Source organism: Melanostigma gelatinosum (genome assembly GCF_949748355.1).
Source record: "Melanostigma gelatinosum genome assembly, chromosome: 2".
NCBI lineage: Eukaryota > Metazoa > Chordata > Actinopteri > Perciformes > Zoarcidae > Melanostigma > Melanostigma gelatinosum.
In genome coordinates, this window is record NC_136635.1 from 17451172 (window position 1) to 17476390 (window position 25219).

The following is a 25219-nucleotide window of genomic DNA, read 5'->3' on the forward strand; positions in this document are numbered from 1 at the left end:
TGACACTGAGACAAATAAAACACACAAACTAAACACACAAGGAACCAATTAACTAATGGAACACAGGTGTGGAGGAAAACAGACAGGCAACAAAGACAAAGACAGGAAGTAAAACAAGAGAAGACACAAGAGGAGAGGACTTTCAAACTGAACCTGGAAACAAACTATAACAAAGCACTTAGAGCTACCTTGATTAGTTTTAAGGAACTGCAAAAAGAGAACAACTGCAAAGTTGTTCTCTTTTCATTCATCTCAAATATGGTGTCTGTGAGAGGAACATTTTGTCGAGTATGAGCAATTTTTTAAAATGAACTAAACTTTTGTCACTGCAGGCTAATGGATGAGTATGTAGCATCTATTCAATTTGTAAAGCTTTGTCCATTGTGAATGAGAGGGGATTAGTTCATTGGACACTGCTGGGTCGTATTCATAGCAACACTTTGGTCTGAATATAGCTTTGCCTGCCAGTGAGGTCGTCTGGGTCAGCAATTATAAAGCCTTAATCACAGAGACTGGAACGCTCTGCTAATGCAGTTACAAACACAGGACGATTTCAGGCTGTCTCATGAGATTAAAAATGTTTTGTTTTGTATTGTGGAAGCTAGCGGGTAGAAAAAGATAAGTCAATGAGTGGATCCTTTGCTAGGACATCACTGACCAGATGTGTTTCGCAAATAGGAATAACATAAACATGGAGTGTAAATGATGTATTTGTATTTGGACCAAGGTTAAAGAAATTGTGATTTTGAGAATAAAGTCAAAATATTTAACTTCACTTGAACTTAAAAATAGAAATATCACACAATTCAAATTATGACTTTAAAAGCAGAATGAGTAGGATTTTCCTGAAAAAACAATACACTGATTCATTCAAACTCACTCAAATAATGTGTCAATCACTTATGACCAACTAGAGGTGTGTAGCTGTGTTTATGTCTGCAGAGATCCTGCCCTCTGCCTGTATTTTTCTTAATTTTGTTGTGTTTGGGCTTCAACCTTTATAAAAATGTAGCAACCAGGTGCCAGATCGTAAGCATGCATCCGAGAGGAAGCAATAAAAATGACGGACACAGTGCCAAAATAACGCATATATAGCAAGGTGAAGCACCAAGAAGACAAAGCTTGTGCCAAAACGAGTGTGAATCTGGAGTTTGCTTTCACCCGCTGGCGAGTTACCCTCGTTGAGGAGGAGGGGCCAACTTTGACTGTTGTGTTTACAAACCACTGAGAAATCCTACTCATTCTGTTTTTAAACTCAAAATGTCACAACTTTTTTCACAAAAAATACAACTTGATTCTCTAAATATAGCAACTTTCTTTCCTGTAATATTATGCCTTTATTCTTAAAATTAGTCAATTGTTGTTCTAAACCATCATCCTACTACTCTGTTGTAGTGAAAAGGCAGCATTTTGAAAGAAAATAACAGGTCTACAGCAATAAAAACAAAAAAGACAAACTTAAAACATAAGTCAACTTCCTGTCCCAGGCACAGGCCTAAGCACTGAACATACATTCTAATAATCTAAAATATCTTGTAATTTTGCTTTCAGGTAAGTGTACAACTAAACTTTGATCCAATAGCTGAAACATACATTCATTTTCAGAAATTCACAGTCACTTGATGAATTCAGTGCCCTGAAAGCAACATTGTTACATGGGTCCAGTTGGCTGATCGTTCTAGTTAGATTGAAATCTTCAGGGGAACTCGCTCCTGGTTAGTTTTGCTCGGCCGTTTGGGGTTCTGGTTGGAGAGTCTCACAAACACAACAATGAGAATAGTCCCTGGAATTGAAAAACAAAAAAACACAGAGACAATCAACAGCATTGCAGAGTTATTGTACATTGAGATACCACGTACTACTGCACACACATTTATGATTTATGTTATCGTGGCAGTAAAACTGTTTGTCATTCTCTCTGCTTACCGATGACTGCAAAGGTGCCAAGCAGAATCCCCACTGCAGACTGAATAGTTGGCATGCCCTGCAACTGCTTTGCAGCCATTTTGCAGTTCCCTCTAACGTTGCAGGGACACACTGTCACTAACAGGTGAGGAACAAGGGAGATTAGTTGTGACTAAACAGGAAAAGAGGAGATACTCTTTCATTCTCAAATTGTCAATTTGAATTCTCAAATAAATCATTGAAATACTTTTTGTATTGTATTTAGTGTTGATGTTCAGAAGTTATAAACAATTTCACTCATGATTTATTTGAGAATTCTGAGAATTATTCATATACACTGTGCAGTAGATAGGTGAAATGTGTTAAACGTTTACCTGCCCATACGTATATTTATTGTTAGGGCCAAAGTACTTTCAGTGCCAGAGGCCCAACGGCCCCTAGTGCCCCCTAATGGGTGGAAGGCCTTAGTTGGGACATAGTTGCTCCGATATTCACAGAATTTGGTACCCATATCGCTCTCATCATTTCGGACATATTTCACGGTCTGTGTGTTTCCTGGACCGCTGAACGAGTGCTAGGCTGGAAAAGCTGCGCCTGTTATAATAGAAGCACTCTGTCAAAATTAAATAATTCTCAATTATCTATCGGTTATAGATCCGGGTCTGGATACAACGGCGTCTGCGTCCGGACTCGGGCCGCAGTCTCCCTATTAGTGATCCCTGCCATAGATCCTGTGACAATACGCCATTTTTGACACTTTACAGGTAAGCTTTTGTGTGTGAGGCGGACAATTTGTATGTTTGGCCATGACACAGGAAGCTTATGTAACTTGACTTTACATTGTCCAGTCTACTGCAAATTTCACATGCTGGAGGCCTGAAGACATCTACATGCCCATCTACTGACAACAGGAAGTCAGCCTTATGTGAAATAGTGGACACAGGAAGTGAAAAGAAATTTACAGTACATAATTTCCAACGGCACGCAGAAAATAACATCTAAGTTGTGTGCTTAGTGTCCGAGGGTCACGAAAATGCAAGTTTACGTCAACGAGCACCCTGCAATTACTCTCTACGTAGGTGCACAGAGGTTCGTTGCTGCTTGCAGCTTATATGATTTCATATTGAAGGTGAGTGACAACACAAACTGAATTTAACGGCAAAACAGCAAGCAAAACTAAAGGAAATCTAAAGGACATTACTCTGCACACTTATACCATTATTCCCTGAACCATATAGTTTATTCTAACCTGTGAATGAGACGTTATGTGTTGTTTTGTGCTATGTGTATAAGGTGGCAGCAGGCTGTACTGGGCAGAGCACAGTCTTAAGAGAGCTGTGTAATCACAAGCCTGGAAAAATCATTTGTAAAGCTCCATTGCATCATTATTAAACAAGAACAGTGCTAGCACAAGCTGGCACACACAGGGGTTGATTTGTATTGATTGTTCCTATTCACTCTTGTCCCATAACCTCCCTGTATTTGCTTTAGCTTATCAGCAGGAGAGTCGACATTACCTGGCAAGTTTATGAAGGTGCTCCTGGGAGGAGAGCTGCTGTCAGAGATGGTGAAGGGCACAGTGTAGACCTCAGGAGCCATGTACGGGATGTTTAACGACAGGTTGGTGTGAGTATCTGAAAGACAAAGCACAAAAATGACACATAACAATGGGATGTTAATTACAATTTTGTATTAAAAAGAATTACACATATAACATTGTCCAATTTTTCTTCAATGAGGAGGTAAAGGTTATCAAAGGCTAAGACTGCTTATTTTAGTTTTTCTTATTACATTTTGATTACATTTACTTATCATCAAAAGTACTTATCAAACTCAATATAAACTTGGCACAATAGCAGAACTGTAAACAAAGATCCAAATTCACAACTACAAACTGTTGTACTTTTTAAAACGTTGGAGAAATAAACAAGTGCATGCCCCCTGGTATTTGTATTTGGTGGATTGAGAAACACACGCACTATAGTGACAATATTGTTTTCATATTTTCTGCACATAACGACAACAAAGCATCCCTTCCTCTGCAGCAATACAATTTAGTACCAGTTCTGTACATCACAGATCAGAAAAGTTAAGCTAAATGCTTAGTTATATCCGATATGTATACAACAATATTTGACCATTTTCTACTAGCAAAGGAACCAAAACCAAGCAAAACAGCATGCATACAACTGCATAACTACACAACACACTGAATGAGAGAGACTGATGGAGCTGTGGAGTGGTCTGGAGTGTGTGACTCTTTATCTTATCTCTGTAAATCAGTCTAAAATACACGTCTGGCTGCATGACGTTAAAGCCCTGTTCCTTAAAGAGAACTGTTTTATCAAGTTGTTTGAACCCTTATCTGAGGGTCCTAAACTACACGCTCGCACCTCACCATCGTTCTCCTTCATGTTCCATTTGTCAGTCAGGGAGAATTGAGCTGTGCAGGCTGGTAATTGATCCTCTATCTGCACTGCTTCTCCTCTGATCTGACATTTTCACAGGTTGGATGTGTGACCAGCTACCTACCCAGAACTATTTTGAATGATAGCGATACCAAAAAGTAAATTTTACATTATAGTGCTATCGAATGCATTACATTAAGACTGTATATCTCACATTTCTCTCCTTACTGCTGTGAACAGCTATTAACAGTGGAGGCAAATGGAATAAAAGTGTGCTGCCTCATCAACTGAATACTGCATTGAAAATAACTGCCAATTATTTCGACATGGTACATTTGAGAGTCTCTGAAAGACTTGAGAAGAATGGCCATGACACACACACATACTCACACACAGACACACACACACACACACACACACACACACACACACACACACACACACACACACACACACACACACACAACCTTATACTTCTATCTTTGTGAGGACACTGACAATGCACATGCACCAAATATTCAGTTTTTTGCCCATATTCCGAAAAAGACAATATTCCTACTTAGCTGACATGGCGAATGAAAATTAATATTCCAGCAATCTTCCCATTTAGATGCAGCTGTGCATACTCCATAACGTAAATGGTGGCAGAATGTTCGACCGTGCAAGCAGCCTCTCTCTTTCATTCCTTCAACCACCTTCTTAAAAAAGGTTGGTATTGTTTTACATGTGTGCATATCAAAACAGTTTGTGTATAACTATTGTACAACACACAGAGCAAAAAAAACAACAACCTCCCATTAAGACTCATATTACGAATGCGCTGTCTAAGGAATGTTCCCAGAAAACTGAATATTATCGGCATATCCCACATGTCTTTATCGGAAAAAGCTTCGGGATAAGACCTATTTCGCAATATCCAAATGGAAAAGTTAATTTACATGACCCATATCAAATTTGAAATACTGTCATATTCAAAATGATAGAGTAATATCGATGTGCATGTGAACAAAGTCACTCATAGAGTGCTTCAGAAATGAGTTCTAAACATAAATTAGGTTGCATTTTGGCACTCGTATCCAAGTCAATGTTTTTTGCCTGAAATAAGGTCTGTGGTAAACACACTTTTAAGAGATTTCTTACGTAGCCCTCTCGTTCATTTTGAATCTAAGTGTAGTTGCCAACTCCCGGCTGAATGAGACTACTAAACGTCATCTTGCCATGCACAAGCCCACCTTTAGCTTAGAAGTGTTGATGTGAAGTCATGCGACCATGGTGGAGTTAATTTGGCTTTGAACTTCTGGTGATTGCATTCATGCTTCAAAAATCATTAGATTGGTGTTCATTTGTGAACATTATCTCGCTGAACAAAACGTGTAGTTATCATTTAATTGTCTTTGCCTTATTGTAGAGGGAGCCAGTGCGATGTTAAACCTCGGTTGGCCTACGAAAATATGTCATATCTTCAGCATTCTATTGACATTACACCTGCACAAGTACACAGTGTATGACCATTACTGGATACGACCAGGTGCAAAGCATTCTGGGAGATTCCTCTTTTAGCCTCCATTAGCTGGCAGGAACCCAGCGGTGACGGCAAAGAAATTACACAGAAGATATAATTACAGCTCGGCTCAATCAATACCAACAGGAACAGGGAGTGAAAGAGGGAGATTAAAAAAAACCTGAGAGGGAAGTGGCTGAGCTGTATGAATGACTTAATGACAGACGTCATTGCAGTAAATAGTTGGCATTTAATTTAACCCAGCAAGCACTTTACAACGGCAAAAAAGGATGATTATATTACACCTTCCTTCCCAGACAGGACCGACAAAATTATGCAGGAAGAAAATAGAACAGAGCAATTTGCACATCTTCAGGGCCAGATCACTCTGTTTCTTTGACTATCCGTCCTCTACATCGCCTATTTTCAAGTCAGAGTAACTCAAAACATTTAGCACACTGTGGCAAACTCAAGGTCCAAAGGCTGTATGACATCAACCCAATGAATTATCTTCCTCACTCTCTAAATTATTTTAAAAGCAGGCCTATTATTAGCAAAGCGGACATGGACGTTTACTTGGACCTACCAGAAGACACAACTTTAACATATACATCTTAAACAATCTTAAACTACAGGATAATACATAACGTTTTTCAGATTAGTAATCAAATGATTTGATGTAATAATTGTGATAGATTTTAGAATTTGGGCTAATACTTACATCAACAGCATGCTTAAAGATGGCCGGCTTTGAGACCATATTGGCGCCCAAAATCAGTACTTGAGCATAACTGACACTTGAAACACCCAAATGATACTTGAAACATATTATTATAAAAATACTCTGAATAATGGCTTCAAATACATCTCACCTTGTTTAGCCGACAAAATCAATGTTGAAAATTTGCTTAGGATAGTCTCTTCTAACAACGTGACCTTACTTGTCTTCTCTTTTCACTGTGAATCATAAGACTGATACTGCATGCTGTGGGTGGACCAGGTTCTGCATTCACCTCACCATTAATAGGCGTAAGCTTCCAGTTACGACGGACCGTGGCATCGCTGCGCAGGGAGAAGTTGAGTCGTCCTCCATGCTGTGGCCCGTCACTGTCCCGTGAGGCCAGCACCAGAGCTTGGTCCTCCCAGCGAGGCGTACACAGGTACTTCCAGGAATAGTCTCCGACCAGCACTGGACTGTTGTCGTTCACATCCAGGATTTGGACCGTCACCAGGGTGGACGCAGATAAGGAAGAGTTTCCTAAGAGGAACACGAGAGATGTGGAAAAGATGTGAGCACGAACAAATATATATGAGGTTGGATCATAGTACACCAGCTCAGTACATTCTAACTTTCCTGGTTGTTTGGGTTGTTTTCTGTTCTCTTGCACTCATAGTGCTTTCTCTTGATCTCACTCTTCTGCAACTCTGTCTCTTGTTCTACATCTGTATTCTAAACACTTTAAGATTATTCAACAGAACAAAATAACTTGTGACTATATGGCTTTTTCACATTTAAGAGAATATGTTTAGAAAACCATAAATCAAATAATATTACTCATGTTCACACCTTAAATAACATTTAGGTGAATTACTAATTAATTAGAAGTGATGGATTCATCAACTACTTGTGTGGCATTTATAATCATGAAAGCGAACTCACGGCCATCCACTGCAATGACCTCCATGGTGTATGTGCTGTTCTCCTCTCTGTCCAAGGCCTGCACAGTCTTCAGCTCACCAGAATACTTCCCTATTGAAAAATACTTCTTGGTGTCCCCTTGAAGAGAATATCTGCAAATAAATGTGTGCAACTCTGTCAAATTAACTCTGAAAGTAGATGATTATTCCTCCAGCATTCATCAGTTGAGGTTTACCTGATTGGGTGAGAATCAGGGTCGTAACCTCGGATGGTGGCGATAACCCGTCCTGGTTCCTCGCCCTCTCTGACAGTCACCTCATAATGGCTTTGAGACAAGATAGGACCTTCATTCACATCGTCGACATAGATGGAGACTGTTGCTGTGGATGCAGGTCCGTAACGGCCCCGGACCAGAGCCACTGGGTTCTGAGCACTGATCACGAGGATATATTCACTCTCACGCTCAAAGTCCAAGACCTGTCCAACCACATGTACACACACACACACACACACACACACATAAATTATACAAATGGTCAATATTTGTGTTTTTGAACTATGGAATGTACCCAGTAATGTGTGTAAAATATGATATCTGCGCAAAATATATGCTTTTCCTGCTCGTCCTCTCAGCCTGTGCTCTCTGCTCGTGCTCTCTGCCTGTTGAATGTACATTGCACGGTATTCGATACATGCATTCTTGATTGTAAAAGAGAATGCAAAGCACATACAAACAAATGAATCACAATACAACAGTTAGACTTCTCAACAATATTTGAGGCATAGAGAGATGAACTGCGTTACAATAGTATTTACATTGCAGTCAGTGATTGTAATACTTTAAGGGATCATTAATCATTAATGCAATCTTTTTAATATTGCAGCTTGTATTTGCTGTGAGGTTTTAGCCTTAAATGTGTTCTGTCTGCCCATGAAACAAGACGTTATCAAACCGCGCTGCCTGACGTCATGCTGCTCAGGCAGGAGTGCGTCTCTGTTGCCAGGGAGAATAAAGGCAGACCTTGGAGGGTGCATGAGTACTGCCGTTGACTGGAAGTGATGCATCAAACTACTCATTGTACCAGAACATGTGCGTGGACTCACTTGAGGCTATATCTGAACCACTGTATTACTCAACGTCTTCACATGATGATACTACTTTTGATTTGTTCATATTGTACCCTGAAATACTGTGGACCGCTTTTATCAACCTTCCCTCACCTGCACTGCATCCAATATTTTCAGAAAATCTCAAGTTACATCATTCTCATAGTTTTCTTACGTTACGGTTCAAGATTTCACTTTAAACTGATGACTCACACCTGTAGTTAGTAATGGATAAATATGTATTAGGATTTTTATTGTAATAACTTTGAATTACTTAATTAATGGTATATATACATTAACATGATTAATTGAACCGCTACAACGATCTCCAATTCATTTAAACTTCAAATTAATTCTTATTTCATTTTTTTCTTTAACAAAATGGTTTTGTGTTTGACGTAAGGTCCTGTTCTCCTCGTCTTCATCCTGATTAGATTCCATTCTCTTCCACCGGTTCGTTATACATTTACCTCAATCGGCAGCCTCTAGCCTGTGTGGTAAACTGCCACTCGTGTCTGCTCACAGTCTAATTATTCACTTGGGCTGTAAACAGTGTGTGATTCGTAATAATTAAATGTGTCTGCCTCTTGGCGCTGACTTCACGCTGTAACACGATGAATTAAAACATTTGCTCAAGTACATTTTAATCCACTGGTTTTTTGGTGAAATATTTCAACTTTTTTTTTTCTAAAGAAAACGAAATAAACAACAGTATCGCTAAATACAAAGTTAGTTGTGATAGCTCACAAGGCCAATACAAGAGCTTTAAACACAGCTGCTCAAAGAGATGCCAGTTGAATCTGCCTGATATCATTTCTAAAAAACAGAAGTCCTCTTGTGTTAATCTGAAAAAAAAACGAGACCCATTTTTAGCTTTTAGATACCTCCTGCTTTATCTCAGCAGAGCGTGTGCAGCTCACAGTTCAATCACGTTCGTCAATTCCCACAGAGGGGTTGAAAATAATAGACTGTCTCCTGCCTGGCCCACTTACAGAGAGCAGACCATAAGTACATAGACACACACACACACACACACACACACACACACACACACACTCGTTCCCTCATGCATCCCTAAAATGTCCTGCGGGATTATGCCGGGCAGACTAAGGGTGATTCACCCCGAAGGACAGGAGAGATTATTGGGCTAAAACATTCCATTGTCATCTGGACTAATTTTTTTTTGAGGCATGTCAATGCGTCAGTGTTGACGCATTGGAATATTCTTTTCCAACCTTTCATCGTTGCCTCACATGTGCACACTGTGATATTAAAACCATGTCCTTGTAAAAATGATCTCTTAGGACTGCACAGACACCGTGGACAAAGGAGAAATTAGTTTGTACCTGCTCACGTCCTAAACAAGATAAAGAAAACAATTAACGTATCTGTTTAATTTGGACTTGACAGGAGTCTTAAGCTGATCTTTGTATATCTGTTAAATAATCAATAAGGTGGTCATATGTGTGTGTTTAGAGGTCACCGTGTGGTTTGTGTTGATTACCTTTGAAAGGATGAGGGAGACCTCATTGGTCTGCTTGTCTGTCACTAATGTAAAGACCTCCTCCTCGTTTCCAGACTCTAAACGGTAGTCCACCTGCCAGCTGTCTCCTCCTCGAACATCTGCATCCCCTGCCAGCACAGCTGTTACTGTGGTGCCTACTGCAGCGTCCTCTGGAATGTGAAAGGGCCCATACTGATGGGAAGGAGACAGGAAATATATGCTTACCCAGCAGAAACCATTCATTTGTGACACTGTCAAAATGCACTTAATATGACAAATATATAGTAATGATCTACAATAAAATGTAATCAACCAGCAATTTTATTTACACATAAACCTCACTGAGAGGAAACCCCTCAAGGAAAATGTTATGAAAAAAAACAAGGTAAGGAAACAGGACCATTTCATGATCACGTTGATAAAGCAAATCACAAACTTGCATTATCATCACTATTCACAATACTGATTGATGTTTGTTGTAATCATCTACTTTACTCCTTATTATAAAACATAATTTAATTGTTTATTGCAACTGACTTATACTGAATTGCACAATATTTATCTAGATATGATGAATAAAAAAAAATGATGAGAGAATATAAGACAATGTTCTTTTATAATCCATGAACACTCAAAGAACTCCGAAATGTAGTTATCTCAGATTCATACTGGAGGCGGGATAAACAATACATATTATTCTCAACTGACTGCATTAACAGCTGCATTAAATATTTGATAATTCCATTGATGGTGTTGTGGTCGCCAATAAAAGTCACAGCTGACTGACTATCTGCTTATCAATATGCCGTGCTGTCGTGAGTGTATGTTTGCCCCCTCTTGCCCTCCTGGTATTAGCTAACCTTTATTCACACACCTATGTGTGTTTAGACCGCCGTTTAATCTGCCACTCACAGATGTCCTCTAGTGAAGCAGCCATTCCTCTGATCTGGCCGCCCCATCTACAGGGTCGCTGAACCCAGCCCTGTCACCACTCGCCTCCCACATCCCCCCTATAGTGCTGCCTTCACATTGCCATGGAAAAAGCTGCACTTCTCAGGCGTGACCTGCTCAAGAGCATTTTTTCCACCTCTGTGTATATGTGTGTGTGTGTGTGTGTGTGTAGTGGCCATTATCTGAGCAAGTGCACACATTTGTTTGTAACAGCTTGAAATGAGCTTTCAGCCATGCTTGAATGATTTTTGGTTGAATCCTAAAGTGTAAAGAACACCAGACAGATGTTGTATAGAAATATATATTTATATATATATATCTATATATATATATAGATATATATATATATATAATGCCCAATTTTGTGTCAAGTCTGTATTCAACAATACTGTCTCCTGTATATTCATAGCAAAGCTCTACGGCCAATTTCCACTTTTAAATTTAAAGGCGGTACCTTCTCTCCAGCTCACAATGTCTGTGCAGCCTTTCATGTCAATGTGGTCTGACAGAGAGAACAGCCAAAGGCGGGTTCCCCATTATCACAGCATGATGGCTCTCCCACGTAACTCCCAACCCTCGTCACTTTTCTCTCTTCTATTATAGGGCACATTTGGGTGAAAAGTGAGGGGATTTCCTGTAACTTCCTATCTTTAGATAATTTCTCTTTTATTCCAGCAGCTACGTCAAAATGAGGGAAACCACTGTCACATTTCATGCTGGGCATGCAGCACAGATATTGGCGGAATTTCCAAAGATGATAAACTATTGCAAATATATGAATGAAATATAAATGGATGCAATACAAAATCAAAGTAATTAATTGTTGGATTGACATAATTGCTTATCTTTCTTCTGTTATTATGTTTCGCATGCTATGGCTTTATTAGACAACTGAATGTAGAGAGAAATAGGAAATGAAGGCAGAGAGAGAGAGAGAGAGAGAGAGAGAGAGAGAGAGAGAGATAGGAAACAACATGGAGTCCCTGTCCAGAAGTGAACAAGGGATGTTGAGCTGCAGTCGGCGCCTTAACCTCTACGCCACCCAAGGACCCCACTATTGCTTATCTTAAACACCCAAAGTCAATGTGAGACTCAACTCAGGAAGGCTTCAAAGGTGGCCGTAAACAAGAAGTGGGAGAAGTAGATTATGCCGAGAATGGTTGGAGAAATTTCTGTGGATTTGAATTTTGATTTCTTATTTTCAACACAAAGCTTCTGTTGATTTTATTTTTTTGCCTTTGTCCGCTGTGAAAACCTGTCAGCATTGGAAAGTATTGTAACATGAATACACCGTGACCACAGCTGCCGTTCTTCTGATAAAAACATATTTTTTACAGTCACCTTTAAGCAGAAAGTATGAAAATATTTTGGCCACGTTAAGTACTCTCTTGTGTAGATTCAAAGCAGTAAGCTGCTGAAATAGCTGTGATTCTGACATCATTTCTAACACGTTAATGGAATTTAGTAGCAGCATAGTGTCGTCATGATGTAGATTTGACTTATAAACAAATGAGTGGAAACTAATCTCCAAAGAAAGCTGAATCAGATTAAACTCAGAACACAGTCCATTTTGAGGACAAAGAACTGAATAAAACTCCTCCAATAACATGATGGTGCCATCGCTATAAGCCTGAGATTAGAGGGCATATTTAGTTCCCCGCCAGGAAAATTAGATCAGTGACCTGCAGAGCGGATTCACAGTCACCAGTCCAATAGTCACTTATTGTGATGTTTGGCCTGCCTTTGTTTAAAAAGTATTGTTCATCATGTCCTGAGCAGACTGTTGCACCAGAAGAGTTTCTGTCTGAACATGTGCTCTCGTACCTCGTGTTGGGAGAAGACTGGCGGGTTGTTGTTCTCATCCTGCACCGTCACAACCACAGTGCACGAACTGTTCAGACCTGCCAGGAACATCATCACAGCTTCTGTTCGTGACTCAGGGTCAGCCCATCACACAAATTCATTAAAAATGCTGAAGGAACAGCAAGTACCTCATCTTGTCTCCATCACGACCTGACGCGTGAGTCATGCAAACCACATCGTCACCCCAGAGACTATCATACATGCATCTCTGGATGTCACAGTGTCAATGAAGCTATTAGACTATAGCCAACAGCCTTTTGTTTGTAACAGTCGTGATGGAAGCTGCAGTGTTTTACATATCCGAACATTATGTTACTCCCCACAGTGATTTAGAAGTTTTTTATCACTGCTTTGTTTTCTCTGCCTACTCTTAACTGTCACCGCAAAGTCCCATCGGCACAGAGTTACAGCGTCTTTAGCTTCTGGACTGCAGCGTTTTCCCCAGTAAAACTGAATGTTTGAGCATTGTACATTTACAAGAGGGATTTAAATTAAACCCGTTGCATCTGATTGCTCCACACACAACTCCCTTGTTAAAGGTGAAGAATGATTGATGGATGTCATAATATAATTGGGAGGGATTAACTAAAATAAGCACATTTGATAATACAGTATATACTGTATATATATATATATATATATATATATATATATATATATATATATATATATATATATATATATACAGTATATACTGTATATATATATATATATATATATATATATATATATATATACAGTATATACTGTATATATATATATATATATAGTTAAATAGGTGCACAAAATGAGTGGCGATGTAATCTAAAATGGTCAAAGAGGCACTTTTAATGTCATCTTGACTTTAAACGTGATGTCCTCTGAAACACCTCTTCTTATCTTTCTTATTTAAAGGACAATGTGATTGGCCATGTAGTCTATACCATCAGTTAATAAAAGGGATTGGGATTGGAAACCTGGCTCTGTAATCCCCCCCAACATAATATCCTACCTCAATAACAGGAAAGTCACAGTTGAAATGCTATTTATGCCTTTTTGTGAGCTTTAGTAAGGGTTGCAAAATGGAAGAATCACAACATGAGGAAGGCTGTATTTTACATTGATGCAAAGTCACCTTTGGCATCCTCAGCAGTGATGGTGAGGGTGTATTGAGGTGCTGTTCCCTCCATACTGTCTGCTTGGACGGAGATGACCCCTGAGTCACGGTCCACTCGGAAGAGGGCGCGAGGACTCTCTGGAATTTGACCAACTAAACGGTAGAATATCCGCACATTGTCCGTCTTGGGATCGTCGTTATCGGCTGCCTGCACTGTCAGGATTTCTGTCCCTGGGGAAACATACACCAGTAAAGAACAGTCCTAAAAGACGAGTGTCTTAAGATCGCTTAAGACGCAATCATAACACACAGTTTTCTTTTAAATGTTATACTCTAATTATCTGCTACACAAGACTTTAGCCTCTCGTAGTTTCTGTAATACAGCCAAAGAATAAAAACGTTTTTCTCTCTGCAATAAGCTACGGTCACAGAGCACACTGAATGGGAATAAGGAGGGGAAGGATATAACAATAGCGTTCTCATTTAATCCTCACTCAGTAATTCCATTTAGATTAATAGATTTTCCTGTCTAATTCATTTCCCAGAATCAAGCGTATTAAAGCATCAACAAAAAATCTTTTATGCCGGAGCCTGATATGTCACAACACACCATGTGCCTTTTATGAGCGAGGGTGCTTCCCTCGCTGTCCTGGCAAAACTCCCAATCTGCTTTCATAAAAGGTATCTGGCACTCTCAGCTCTTTCATCACTGCAACGTCCCTTCCAGCCAGTGTTTCCTCTGCCTTGTTGTGAAACAAGATTCCCATTATGGAGTAAATGTGACAAAGTATTATTCAGAGGTCTCACTGGGTTGTTTTATAATGATCCCTCACTTCATCAGGACTTAGAAATATAACAAAAAAGCTCGTGAAACTTTGTTGAGTAGTATTATGTTCTGAGTATATATACAGTTGACCAAAGTATTTCTTCAAGGAAACATTGTGACCATTGACATGTTAGTTTTGCGTTTGGTCTTTAGCTTGATCACCTCTGTTATGCAATAAATAAATATCCACCTGTAGCACATGTTGGCGAAGAGAAAATTCGACTTTTTACAAAAACAATTCCAAATATTTTTGAAACTGTTAAAATATAAATATGAAAACGTATACATGTCTGTTACCTCGAGCAGCCAGTTCCTTGACCACAGTATGGTACTGTGCCTGTGGAAAGGTGGGTCTGTTATCATTGGCGTCGCCCACCATCACCCTCAATTCCACAGGCTTGGCAATCTCTCTGCCATCTGGACGCTCAACCACAATGCTGATCTGGAACTGACAAGGCAAAAAGAGACACAATGTCTGCCTGTCGCGCATCAAAGACACAGAGTGGTTAGACATATCTACGTTCATCATTCTGCACCTCTGGCAGCGGGCGGCTTACGATACAAAGTGTACGATGTGAAAAGGCACCATCACTCATGAAGGATACTGAGTGATGGAGCTGTATTTAGAAAAGAGAAGTTTGGCATGTAGCGGCTCTTTAATGCCTCCACAGATTATCAATCATATTTTGGCGTGATGGTAAGTATGCATCTGCAACCTTTCCATCACTAGGGGTAGAGAAATAGCAAAAGGCTGAAGTCTTCTGCATCTTTCAATTAAATGGTCATTCAAGAAGACAGATGATGCATGTGTTTAACACATCCACTGATGGTGTTCAGCCTCTCTTGTTTTGTTCTTTGGCAGCTTGAGCATGTGCGCCAGAATATACTGTTCAGTGAGCCGTTCCAAGCCCGCAGGAGCTGAAGTTGTATGCAAAACGCAAGAGCAGAATGCAAACAAATGATGCTTTTAATTTCTAATCCAACTACAAATAATGATCATTCACTTCATTATTTGAAGAAATGATTTTAGCTTTATAGTCCTTGTCATAATACAATAATAATGTTTTGCCACAGGAAGAATATGTGCAAGGAGCTGTTCAGGATTTGGGTTGTTTGCTTAATTACCTCTGTCTGGTCTAAAAATAGACTGGGCTCAGTGCTCAGCATATTTGCAAAAATGTGTACCAGAGTCCCTTTCATTAAAATATCATTCGTAATATGAAGGAACTAAAATAGGCGTTATGTTTTAGGGAACAACATGAGAAATTGTTTAGTGCCATCAAATCTGTCACTTCGTATTTTGTTCTTCATTTTGAATTCACTACCGAGCTCCCAGTGATCAGTTGCTGAAAATAAGTATGACCATGTGATTCTGTTTGTTTTCATAGAGAGGATATTGCGAGAGCCAGAAAATAAAGAGCTTTTAATTCAGAGCTAACTTTATATTAAGATTATAGTATAAACACACAGATGTATTGTCACACGTGAGACCAACACAGTGTGACAGAGTTCAAATGATCCTGCTTCTGTCTCTCTTAAAGGAACAGTGTAGCACCTGCAGCCCTAATGTTTTGACCCTTTAACCAGTAATCATACACTGACATGTATTATTATGCTGGATACGTTTAGCTTGCAGTTATACAGACCTGGTCTTGTGTCTCTCTGTCCAGAGGGGCGTTGAGATAAATGACTCCTTCTCTGCTGATGGTGAAGAGCATCTCTGGAAACTCCCCCTCCAGACTGTACTCTACCTGGCTTCCACTCCATTTGACCTACAGAAACACACACGTAAGCACACACACACACACACAACAACAACAACAAAAATCTGAGCACAAATTTTCAAGACAGTAATTCTACAATAAGGATATATAAAGCGTATGTAAATGTAGCATGCAGTATAAACCTAAAGAGCTATTCAGCACGGGCCTGCATGATGTAAGTATGACGCTAAGCTACGTTTATTTACATGATAAGGAGCAAACCAAATGCACTGACAATGATGTGGAACAGCGAGCACAGCCAAAACTAACTGTGCAGGCTGAAGGGGATTTTCCACTCTGCTTTACAGCCCTCTGTCAAGGGCTGTGCAGTGGGGCTGAAAGGGCCCTAGTAGCCATCAAACAGCACCCAAGAAGGAGAGGAGCCCGTTCACAGCACAGCTGATGGACACCCATGTGTATCTCCTCAACTCACTGTCACACACTCCTCCCTTGTTTTGGAGATGGCTGCTCAAACACTATGCTTCTATATACACAAAGCGGCTTCACACAGCTGGCTGCCTCTCAGCGGTATGGTGTGTTTCTAGACCTCAGAACTTTAAAGACAGGTTTAAAGAGCTGATTGATGATCACCAACTGCTCGATATAAAGGTCTGTACAAAACATCTATGAAGTCATCTGTTTTGCCTCCGTCAGTGTTTGAGTTTTTGTCTCCCTGCTTGCTTGCGTTACGTCAAGAGTGACTCGTGTCTATGTGTGCTTTCATCCAAGACACTGTGGACTGAAGAGTAATCAGCTGCTGAAATCCAGTAAAAAATCTGGAGGGCAGAACAGAGTTGTCTTGTTTTTGTGGTTGGAAACATTAAACCAGCAATAACAGATTAATAATATTTAAAAAAAGAAAGTTTTGGCTACTTGGTAGCAACAAAAACAAGTTGTAAACAGAACACTGACATATTATGACCTCATTTAGTTAAGATGGCAAATAAATTAGCAAACAGTTGCCTATTTACAGCAGGTACTGCAACATGAGCATTTATTGTGATCAATTGTGAAAATTATATTTCGGTCACAGCAGCTTCATTGTTAGCGTAATTTAAACCAACATGAGATCGCCTGTGATGATGTCAGCTAAAGCATCACCTTGATACAACTATCATTTGTAATGTTGAACAGTGATTAAGGGGCCAGTGCTTTAGATTCTGGATGTAACGAAATAGTTTTCAAGTAGACGCCGCTTCAGTGATGGAACAATAGAGGCTTCATTTCTCACTCTCTTAACACTCTAATAATAATAATATAATAATCTATTCTTTTTTTAAAAAGAAATTAAAGCAGATAGGCTGAGGGAATCTGCTCAGTGAAATATTTTCACATAGGCTCATTTACACAAAGAGGCACAGATGCTGTTCGTTGATATACAAATTATGAAAATTAATTATCATTTCAAAGTCACCAAGCTGTGTATAATAGCATCGGCAATTATATTTTACACCTCAGAAACTAAAAGATCGATTATTATTGTAGATTTGAACTGGTCTTTATGAATACAATAAAAAAATAAAATGTGTCTACTTGTGAATCCACACGTTTTCTGTGGGTGGAAGGGGCTGTTAGAACAGGAGAGATGAGAGGCTGAGGGTGAGTGTGGGGGAGGTGGGAGAAAACAGGAGGAGGGGGAGGTACTGTGATGTACCTACTAGCCACAGTGACTCTCACAACCTACACAATGCATTTAATTCATCACCAGTATCAGCTCTACCAGCCTATTTGTTATCACAGTTATCAGTAATGAATGAATAAAGTTGTTGTTTTTTTATAGTGCAGGCGCATATTTGTAAAATTTCCTCACTGCCACTGCTGGCTGATTTTTGTATGTGTTTGAAAACCTCCGAGGGCATTTGAGTTATTTATAGTAGCTGATATGGCTAATATTATCACAACCAAAAGGTTAGACAAGACCCGGGACAGACACAGTGATACGTTAGGAGAAGCTGAGGGAAACCGTGAAACAGAATTCACATTACGGCACTGCATTAATGTAGAGCAGTGCTTTAAATCTAAACAATCTATTTTAACCTGAACTCAGGGACAACTTTTGGAGCTGCTCCACAATAATGACTGACTATTTGGGCTTTGACTGTTTTAAGGGAGAGACTACATCCAAAATCTATTTTGATGTATTTTGGATTTCCATCTTTTGATCTAAAAATGTGCCTATATTCTCTAAAATCACCATGGTTACTTCTGTAGCTGTTCCGTTATTCAGTTCCACATTTTCATTTCAACAAACGTTATTGGGTGCAACCATCATCCTCAAGGAATCTGGTGTATTATTTTCTCGATTCGTGGATTATTCTGTTGGTTTATAAATTACCAGAAAATAGCAAAATGCTCATCACAGCTTTCCACAGCCATATGATGTCTTTATATATCTTATTTCATCCAACAAACAGTCCAAAACTCCAAAATATTCATGTTACAATAATGATAAAACATCAACTTCACAATGATGCAACAGATCCTCACGACTGAGAGGCTGGAACCAGAGAGTGTTTGGCATCTTTGCTTTAAAAATAAGATTGATTGATTATCAAAATAGCTGCTGAGTAATGTTCTGTTAAAACAATGGCTTTGCCAAAGCAGACTTTAAGGTTACATAATAGTTCAGATATTAGACATGTATGCCAACAAAAATATATAATTACTGTCTATGGAGTTGGTCCAGTTTTTTTTCTAGATTGCGTGAAATACTAAAATATGAATACAATATGATTGAAACAACAAGTATGTGAATAATATTTTAGTGTGGATTCTGCCGTTAATCTGTTAGGTTTTGTATAATACCTCTCAGAGTGGTGGTGGTGGTAGGTGGGTGGGAGAGTGAGTGATTATCGGAGTCAAAGGGACTCAGTCAGGAGGTAGCCTGAAAGGATCCATGGCATTTGAACAGCATCAATAATTCAGTATTTGGTCACTTAGGAGGACCCAAGAGCCACTAAAACCAGTAACTGCTATATCATGCCACGTCACCCGGCCCAGGCTATTGACAGAGTTGTTTTATTGTAACATAATACAACACTTGGAGCTGCATAAACAATACAGTCAGCACTTACTCCCATGTTGTTTTGCATGATTTATGGTATAGATCAAATAAGTCAAAGTGGTGTTAATGGAGATTGGGTGAAAACACTCTATGTGCTAAAGTTGCGGATGTGTGTTTCAGAGTGAACACATGTTGATCGGAGTGTGGCTGTCCCACCTGTGAGATGGGGATCGGGTAGGGGCCTGGGAGGTTCTCCTGGAGTCGTACAGGGTCGGGCGACGCCCAGGTGTTTCCCGTGACCTCCACGGTAACGATGCCGCTGGTGAAGAAAGCGTTCGCCCTCCCCGCCATGTCCTTCACCATCACTGAGAGCTTGTAACGGCCGCACATCTCCGGGTCAAGAGTAGAGGCTCCTGGTGGTCACAGTGGGACAGGTGAGACAAGAGCACCTTAAATGATATTCTTTCATTTTCATTTTACAAAGATCTACAGAATACATCGTGCAGTGATTAACGCCACGATGTTTGCAACGTATACGAGGAATCAAAGGGAATTAACTAATTTAAGGAGACACAAAAAAGGAAAAAAATACCGACAAAACATCATTTGATTCTGTGATGGTTTATAAACCACAAAATCTATAACAGACTATATTTTCCCTTCGGTTACGGAGACATTACACAAAGTGCTCATCACTTAATTTTCTATTTCCTTCTAAAATGGAGAATAAATAACCCACTGGGGAGGTAATCATAGCCATCAGTTACAGCTAACCTGAAAATAAAGTGGAAAATTAGGAAGGTGATTTAAAATGTTCACTGCTGAAGCTCTGTGGAAACCAGCCGCAGCAGTGTGGGCCGGACTGAAGGGACCAGCGAGCGTGAAAGTCATCCAGCTCCTGCCAAGCTGTGACAAAGGGCAATACCGGAGCTCCAGAAATAGCACCAGCATACAGGACTTTACTGCTGTGTCATTACAGTATTATTAAGAAGTATTATTGGCCAACATAATTGCATCCTTATTATACACATCTTAATTTGTATTTTATTGACTGAATGTCAAGAGACTCGAACCCTAACAAGAAAATCGTTTTTCTTTGAAATGTGTCATGTTTGGCTTTTACAGGATGTAACTGTGAACTCATTTACTTTTCATAGATTTAAGCTTTTCTCTCATGTTCATCATATTTCAAAAACGTCAATGAGTGTAATTAACAAGAATAAGAGCTTTTAAGGAGAGGGGTCACATCTCTGTCGCTTCTCTTGGAGACCATCATTTCAAAACTTTATTCAATCCAGAGCTTGTTTCCAAATCAGCACTAAATGTTTTTCTAGAGCCCGACCAATACTGGGTTTTTTAGGCTGATAAACATAACGGCTTTTGTTTTAGAGTAAACACATCAACAAACCTTTTTTATTTTTATTTGAATCCCTTCATTTCTTTTAATGTAACCAACATTAATACCAACATTGGTATTTCACATTTTAAAAGTAAACTTGTCGTCAAACTATGGAATGGCGAGACTGAACTTCAACAAACATATCGTGAACATTTCTCTGCTGCCATTTCTTGTTATTATCTGCTAAATGTTAATGGATTGTGTTTATTATTCATGCAAACTAATAGAATAACAAAACAAGACGAATGGTTTCATAACTAAGTGTCTTGTTCAAATTGCTAACATGCAATAAAAAGCATTCTGGAGTATGAAAAGAAGAGGCCTCTGAAGTTGCAGGAAGTTAACCCTAAACTGGAGCACATTGTGAGTTCTTGTATCCCTGCATTGTGAGCTCCCCGAACAAAAAAAAAACATTTGTATAAAAACTTCCCGTTGGGGACAAACAACGTGTCACGGGATACCATCCCGACAGACACTAGTTGGGACTGACCTTCCTCGGTGAGGGAAACTTCTCCGGTGATGGAGTTGATGAAGAACATTTGGCTGGAGGGAATCCTGGGTGTCTGTTCCATGAGCCTGAACCGCAGCTCGGCGTGGGCGGTGTTGCGGTCATCACGATCCAGTGCGTCCACCTGCATGAATGGGATTCCTGAGAGACACAGGTGGTGCAGGGTCAAAAATATTACTTTCTTTTTTACGCATCTCTCTCCCGCCACAAATTCAAAGCACATTCAGTCTCTCAGGATAGAACATGGATTGTTTCCAATCAGCAGGCACCAAACCAAACACATCCAAGCATTTTATGTACCGGTATGTTTTTTGTTTGTTGTGATTTTATATATAGAAAAAAAGTATATTGATACCAAGTTGAAAGATGTTACAACGAAATACCTGATTTGCAAATATGACAACGTGATCCAATAATATCTTAAGCCATTACTGGAGGAACTGACCCTGTAGGTACATGTGCCCTCGTATTTCTAAGTGATAAGTGGCACGTAAAAACAGCTTCAACAAGCAAACAGTACAATAGCAACTCATCTGCAAGTCAGATGATAGTTCTCTTTTGAAAATGAGCTATAAAGTATTTTTTGGGGGGGGGGGGGGGGGTTATTATCCATCTTTCAAGGTACAAAGGAAATAAAGGAATTTGGATAAAATAAATGTGTGGTATTGTATCTGAGCCGATGCGGTTGCTAGCCATGGGACAGTTTGAAGTCAACTCTTTTTTAGTGTAATCCAAATTTGAGTGATCCAGTATGCCACGTCATTGATTCTATAAATAGAGATGGTTGAGGTGGAAATTGCATTTTTCAGGGACACGTTCAACACATTTATCCATTGTTGGGAGTTATTGAATGAGTTATTGTATTTCATGTAGCGGTACTGACGCATGCGACCCAGACTGAAAAAGATTGTGCCACGCGGTGCCCTAGGAGCTCAAGGTTCTCGTACCTTTGAGAAGCCCGAGCTGCACGCTGCCTCTCATGCTCTCCACTATGAAAGTGGGCACGTTGTCGTTCTTGTCGATGACACACACTTCAACAGTGAAGCTCTGGCGGTGCTCTGACGTTCTGAAGGACACCTGCATTAAACAAACACACACACGCACAGTCTGTAGGTATCTTTGATTAACGCTCTCTGGTGAGAATCTGATGACCTAAGAGAAATTAATTCTCAATGAATTAATATGTTAATGTTGAACATAAGCTCATACGATGAACAAGAATATTAAAAAAAGTCATATTTGATATGTGAATTTGATGCATCTTGAATTAATGAATTTGTAACAACTATTAATTATCGATTCATAGAAAACTGCTATCACGTCTATCTGATATGACACAATGATGATATGCTACCTGCAGCGAGTAAGACGGCTGTTTCTCTCTGTCCAGTGGTCTCAGAGCGAAGAGAAACTGAGCGTCAACTCCGAATATCCCCTCATCATTCCCTGTTACCACCAGGTCGCTGTAATTACCTGGCAGGCTGTGGAGCTGTACACAGCAGAACAAAATGAAAACATCAACATCAGTTAGTGTTCCTGTTTAAAAGTCAGCCATATGCAGGGACAATAAAGTGTAGGAGGAGGAGGAGCAGCAAGGAAGCAACTGCAGTCATCAGTGATTTCATTATTAATTGTATTTTAACAGGATGTTCGGTTGAGACGTTGACTAATTGCAGCACATGAAGCAGGATTAAAACATAAAATAAAGGGAGGGTGAGAAACACATTGATAACAATTTGTTCAAAAACTGAGACTGTTTCACATTTTGCTTTAGGGGTACCTATTTTGTTGTTTTTCTGGTGAAAAGTGACATGTGACATGTTCAGGGACAATGAACCTGTTGTGGTGAAATGTTGAGACACAATAATACAGCTCCTATGCTAGCGTCAGCTGATCTACACTTGTCCCACATGCCTTAAAGGATACGTCTGGGGATAATCTATATATGTATTACGGTCAATAAATCCGTTAACAGACCAAAACCAACCATGAATTGATCCAACTAACTTATTCATCTGTTCTACAGACCACTATATATGGCTATCTAAAATGATTAAAAACACATTAATGAGCCACACCATTGCGTTTGGGGACATGTTCTCTAATTACCAGGCACAAAAAACATGGCCACTGTAGTTTAATTTGAGTCAGTTCCACATACACCATCTCGCTGCTTTAAATACTCTATAGCGCACTAAATGTGTATTTATCCGCTGCTGAAAATAGTCTACAACAAAGACATCAATTACTGCTGTTTAAATGTTTGAAAAAAATTACAGTGTACAGCTGTTTTATGGAATTACTGAGCTCTCTATGAATTAAACCATATAGTTTGTTTAAATAGTTTTTAAAGCTTTATGTCTTCAGCGGGTTCGGGAATGAGTGCCAGTGTATTAATTAAGAGATGGACAAACGCTTTTTAAGGGATTTGTTGACAATACAACAAATATAGAATAATGCTCATCATCCTTTACATTTTCCTCTTGCCAGCATCCTGCCACTAAATTGGCCTGATGACCAAATTGTTGTTGTAAAAATTGTACGAATGTGTAATACTTTGAAGAAGGCTCAGCCTCGACACGTGTAAGCATAATGTTCAGATGTTTTGAATTTCCTAAATGAAGGTCCTTTCAAAGCAAAAATATCTCAGGATACAAATGTCTACATTTAGAGTGGGTGGTGTGTTGGGGCTGGTCATTCACAGTAACCTCGAAGATTAATGCTGCATTGTTGTCCGTTACAAGGTTTGCTAAATCGTTCAAGCAGTTCAAATAGGAGAACTGACAAGTGTAGCCGTCTCTGATGAGCAAACCATAATGAAGAGCTTTTACTTTGAACTAATCAGGAGCAATTATTATGTCCTTTCCACTTATCCAACTCCTCCATCGTGGCCATTTGACATGATATTTGAAGAGTGTTAATGACTCTCAGTCCGACGCAAAGAGAGCAATTATTAATCATGTTCCACACAAGATGTGGTGGCGTCACAATACAACCAATCAAAGTGCCAGATACTCATCCAGAGGATGTCTGAGTGACATGTATGAACAAAGCACTCCGCCTGCCACGCAGCTGGACTGAATGCAGAGGCTGATGCCTGAACAGCACTGTGAACACTCTAATTATAGTATGACGGCAGCGTGTTCATACATCTTCAAGCATAAGTGCAGTTGGACAAAAGAGGCTGACGCAATTTTGGCTAACTATACCTTCATCTTCTGCCTAATTCTGTGGTCTTTTCACCACGTTCCTCAGCACTAAAAGATGATCAAACTCAAACGGCTGGCAGGGGAAAATGTAGTCATGCAATGTTGAGGACAGTGGACTTTCACATTAAATCTAATTAAATATTGAAAGATCACTCTCTTCATCTTCATCAAGTGAACTGAAATGCCTTACCTTGGACAGATACCATGGGAAAATACCATCGTAGTTTTCAGGGACACCAATTTTAACATTTGCCCCAGAGCATGGTGCAAACGTGTAAAGTACCACAAACTGCAAAACAAGATATCGAGTGGGCCTTAGTGATATTGCTCATGCAGTAACTTCTTCTAGTAAATGAATAAAGCATTCCAGTTAAGAGTGATTTCAAATAAAACAACATCTTACTGTGATAAGCATTGTCGTAGCTCCTCTGTCAGCCATGGGTCCCTGTAAATGTGACACATTCACAGCGTTTCAAACCACATGGCCTCGGCCCAACAATCCATACAATTTCTGTCTTGTTACTGATTCACCACCA

At 39.6% G+C, this 25219-nt stretch overlaps 1 protein-coding gene across 1 annotated transcript; it reads right to left on the minus strand.

The window, feature by feature from the left end:
• Positions 1-1576: 1576 nt before the first annotated feature.
• cdh16 (cadherin 16, KSP-cadherin) lies at positions 1577-25122 on the minus strand (the record flags this gene model as incomplete). Its single annotated transcript, XM_079282155.1, has 17 exons — positions 1577-1783; positions 1927-2043; positions 3423-3539; positions 6833-7072; positions 7475-7605; positions 7689-7930; positions 10065-10256; positions 12840-12916; positions 13993-14205; positions 15098-15248; positions 16447-16572; positions 19784-19980; positions 21457-21615; positions 22422-22551; positions 22829-22963; positions 24874-24972; positions 25087-25122. The coding sequence occupies 17 exons, from the start codon at positions 25120-25122 to the stop codon at positions 1683-1685; spliced, it is 2463 nt and encodes an 820-aa protein (XP_079138281.1). The 3' UTR covers positions 1577-1682.
• Between the last annotated feature and the right edge of the window lie 97 nt (positions 25123-25219).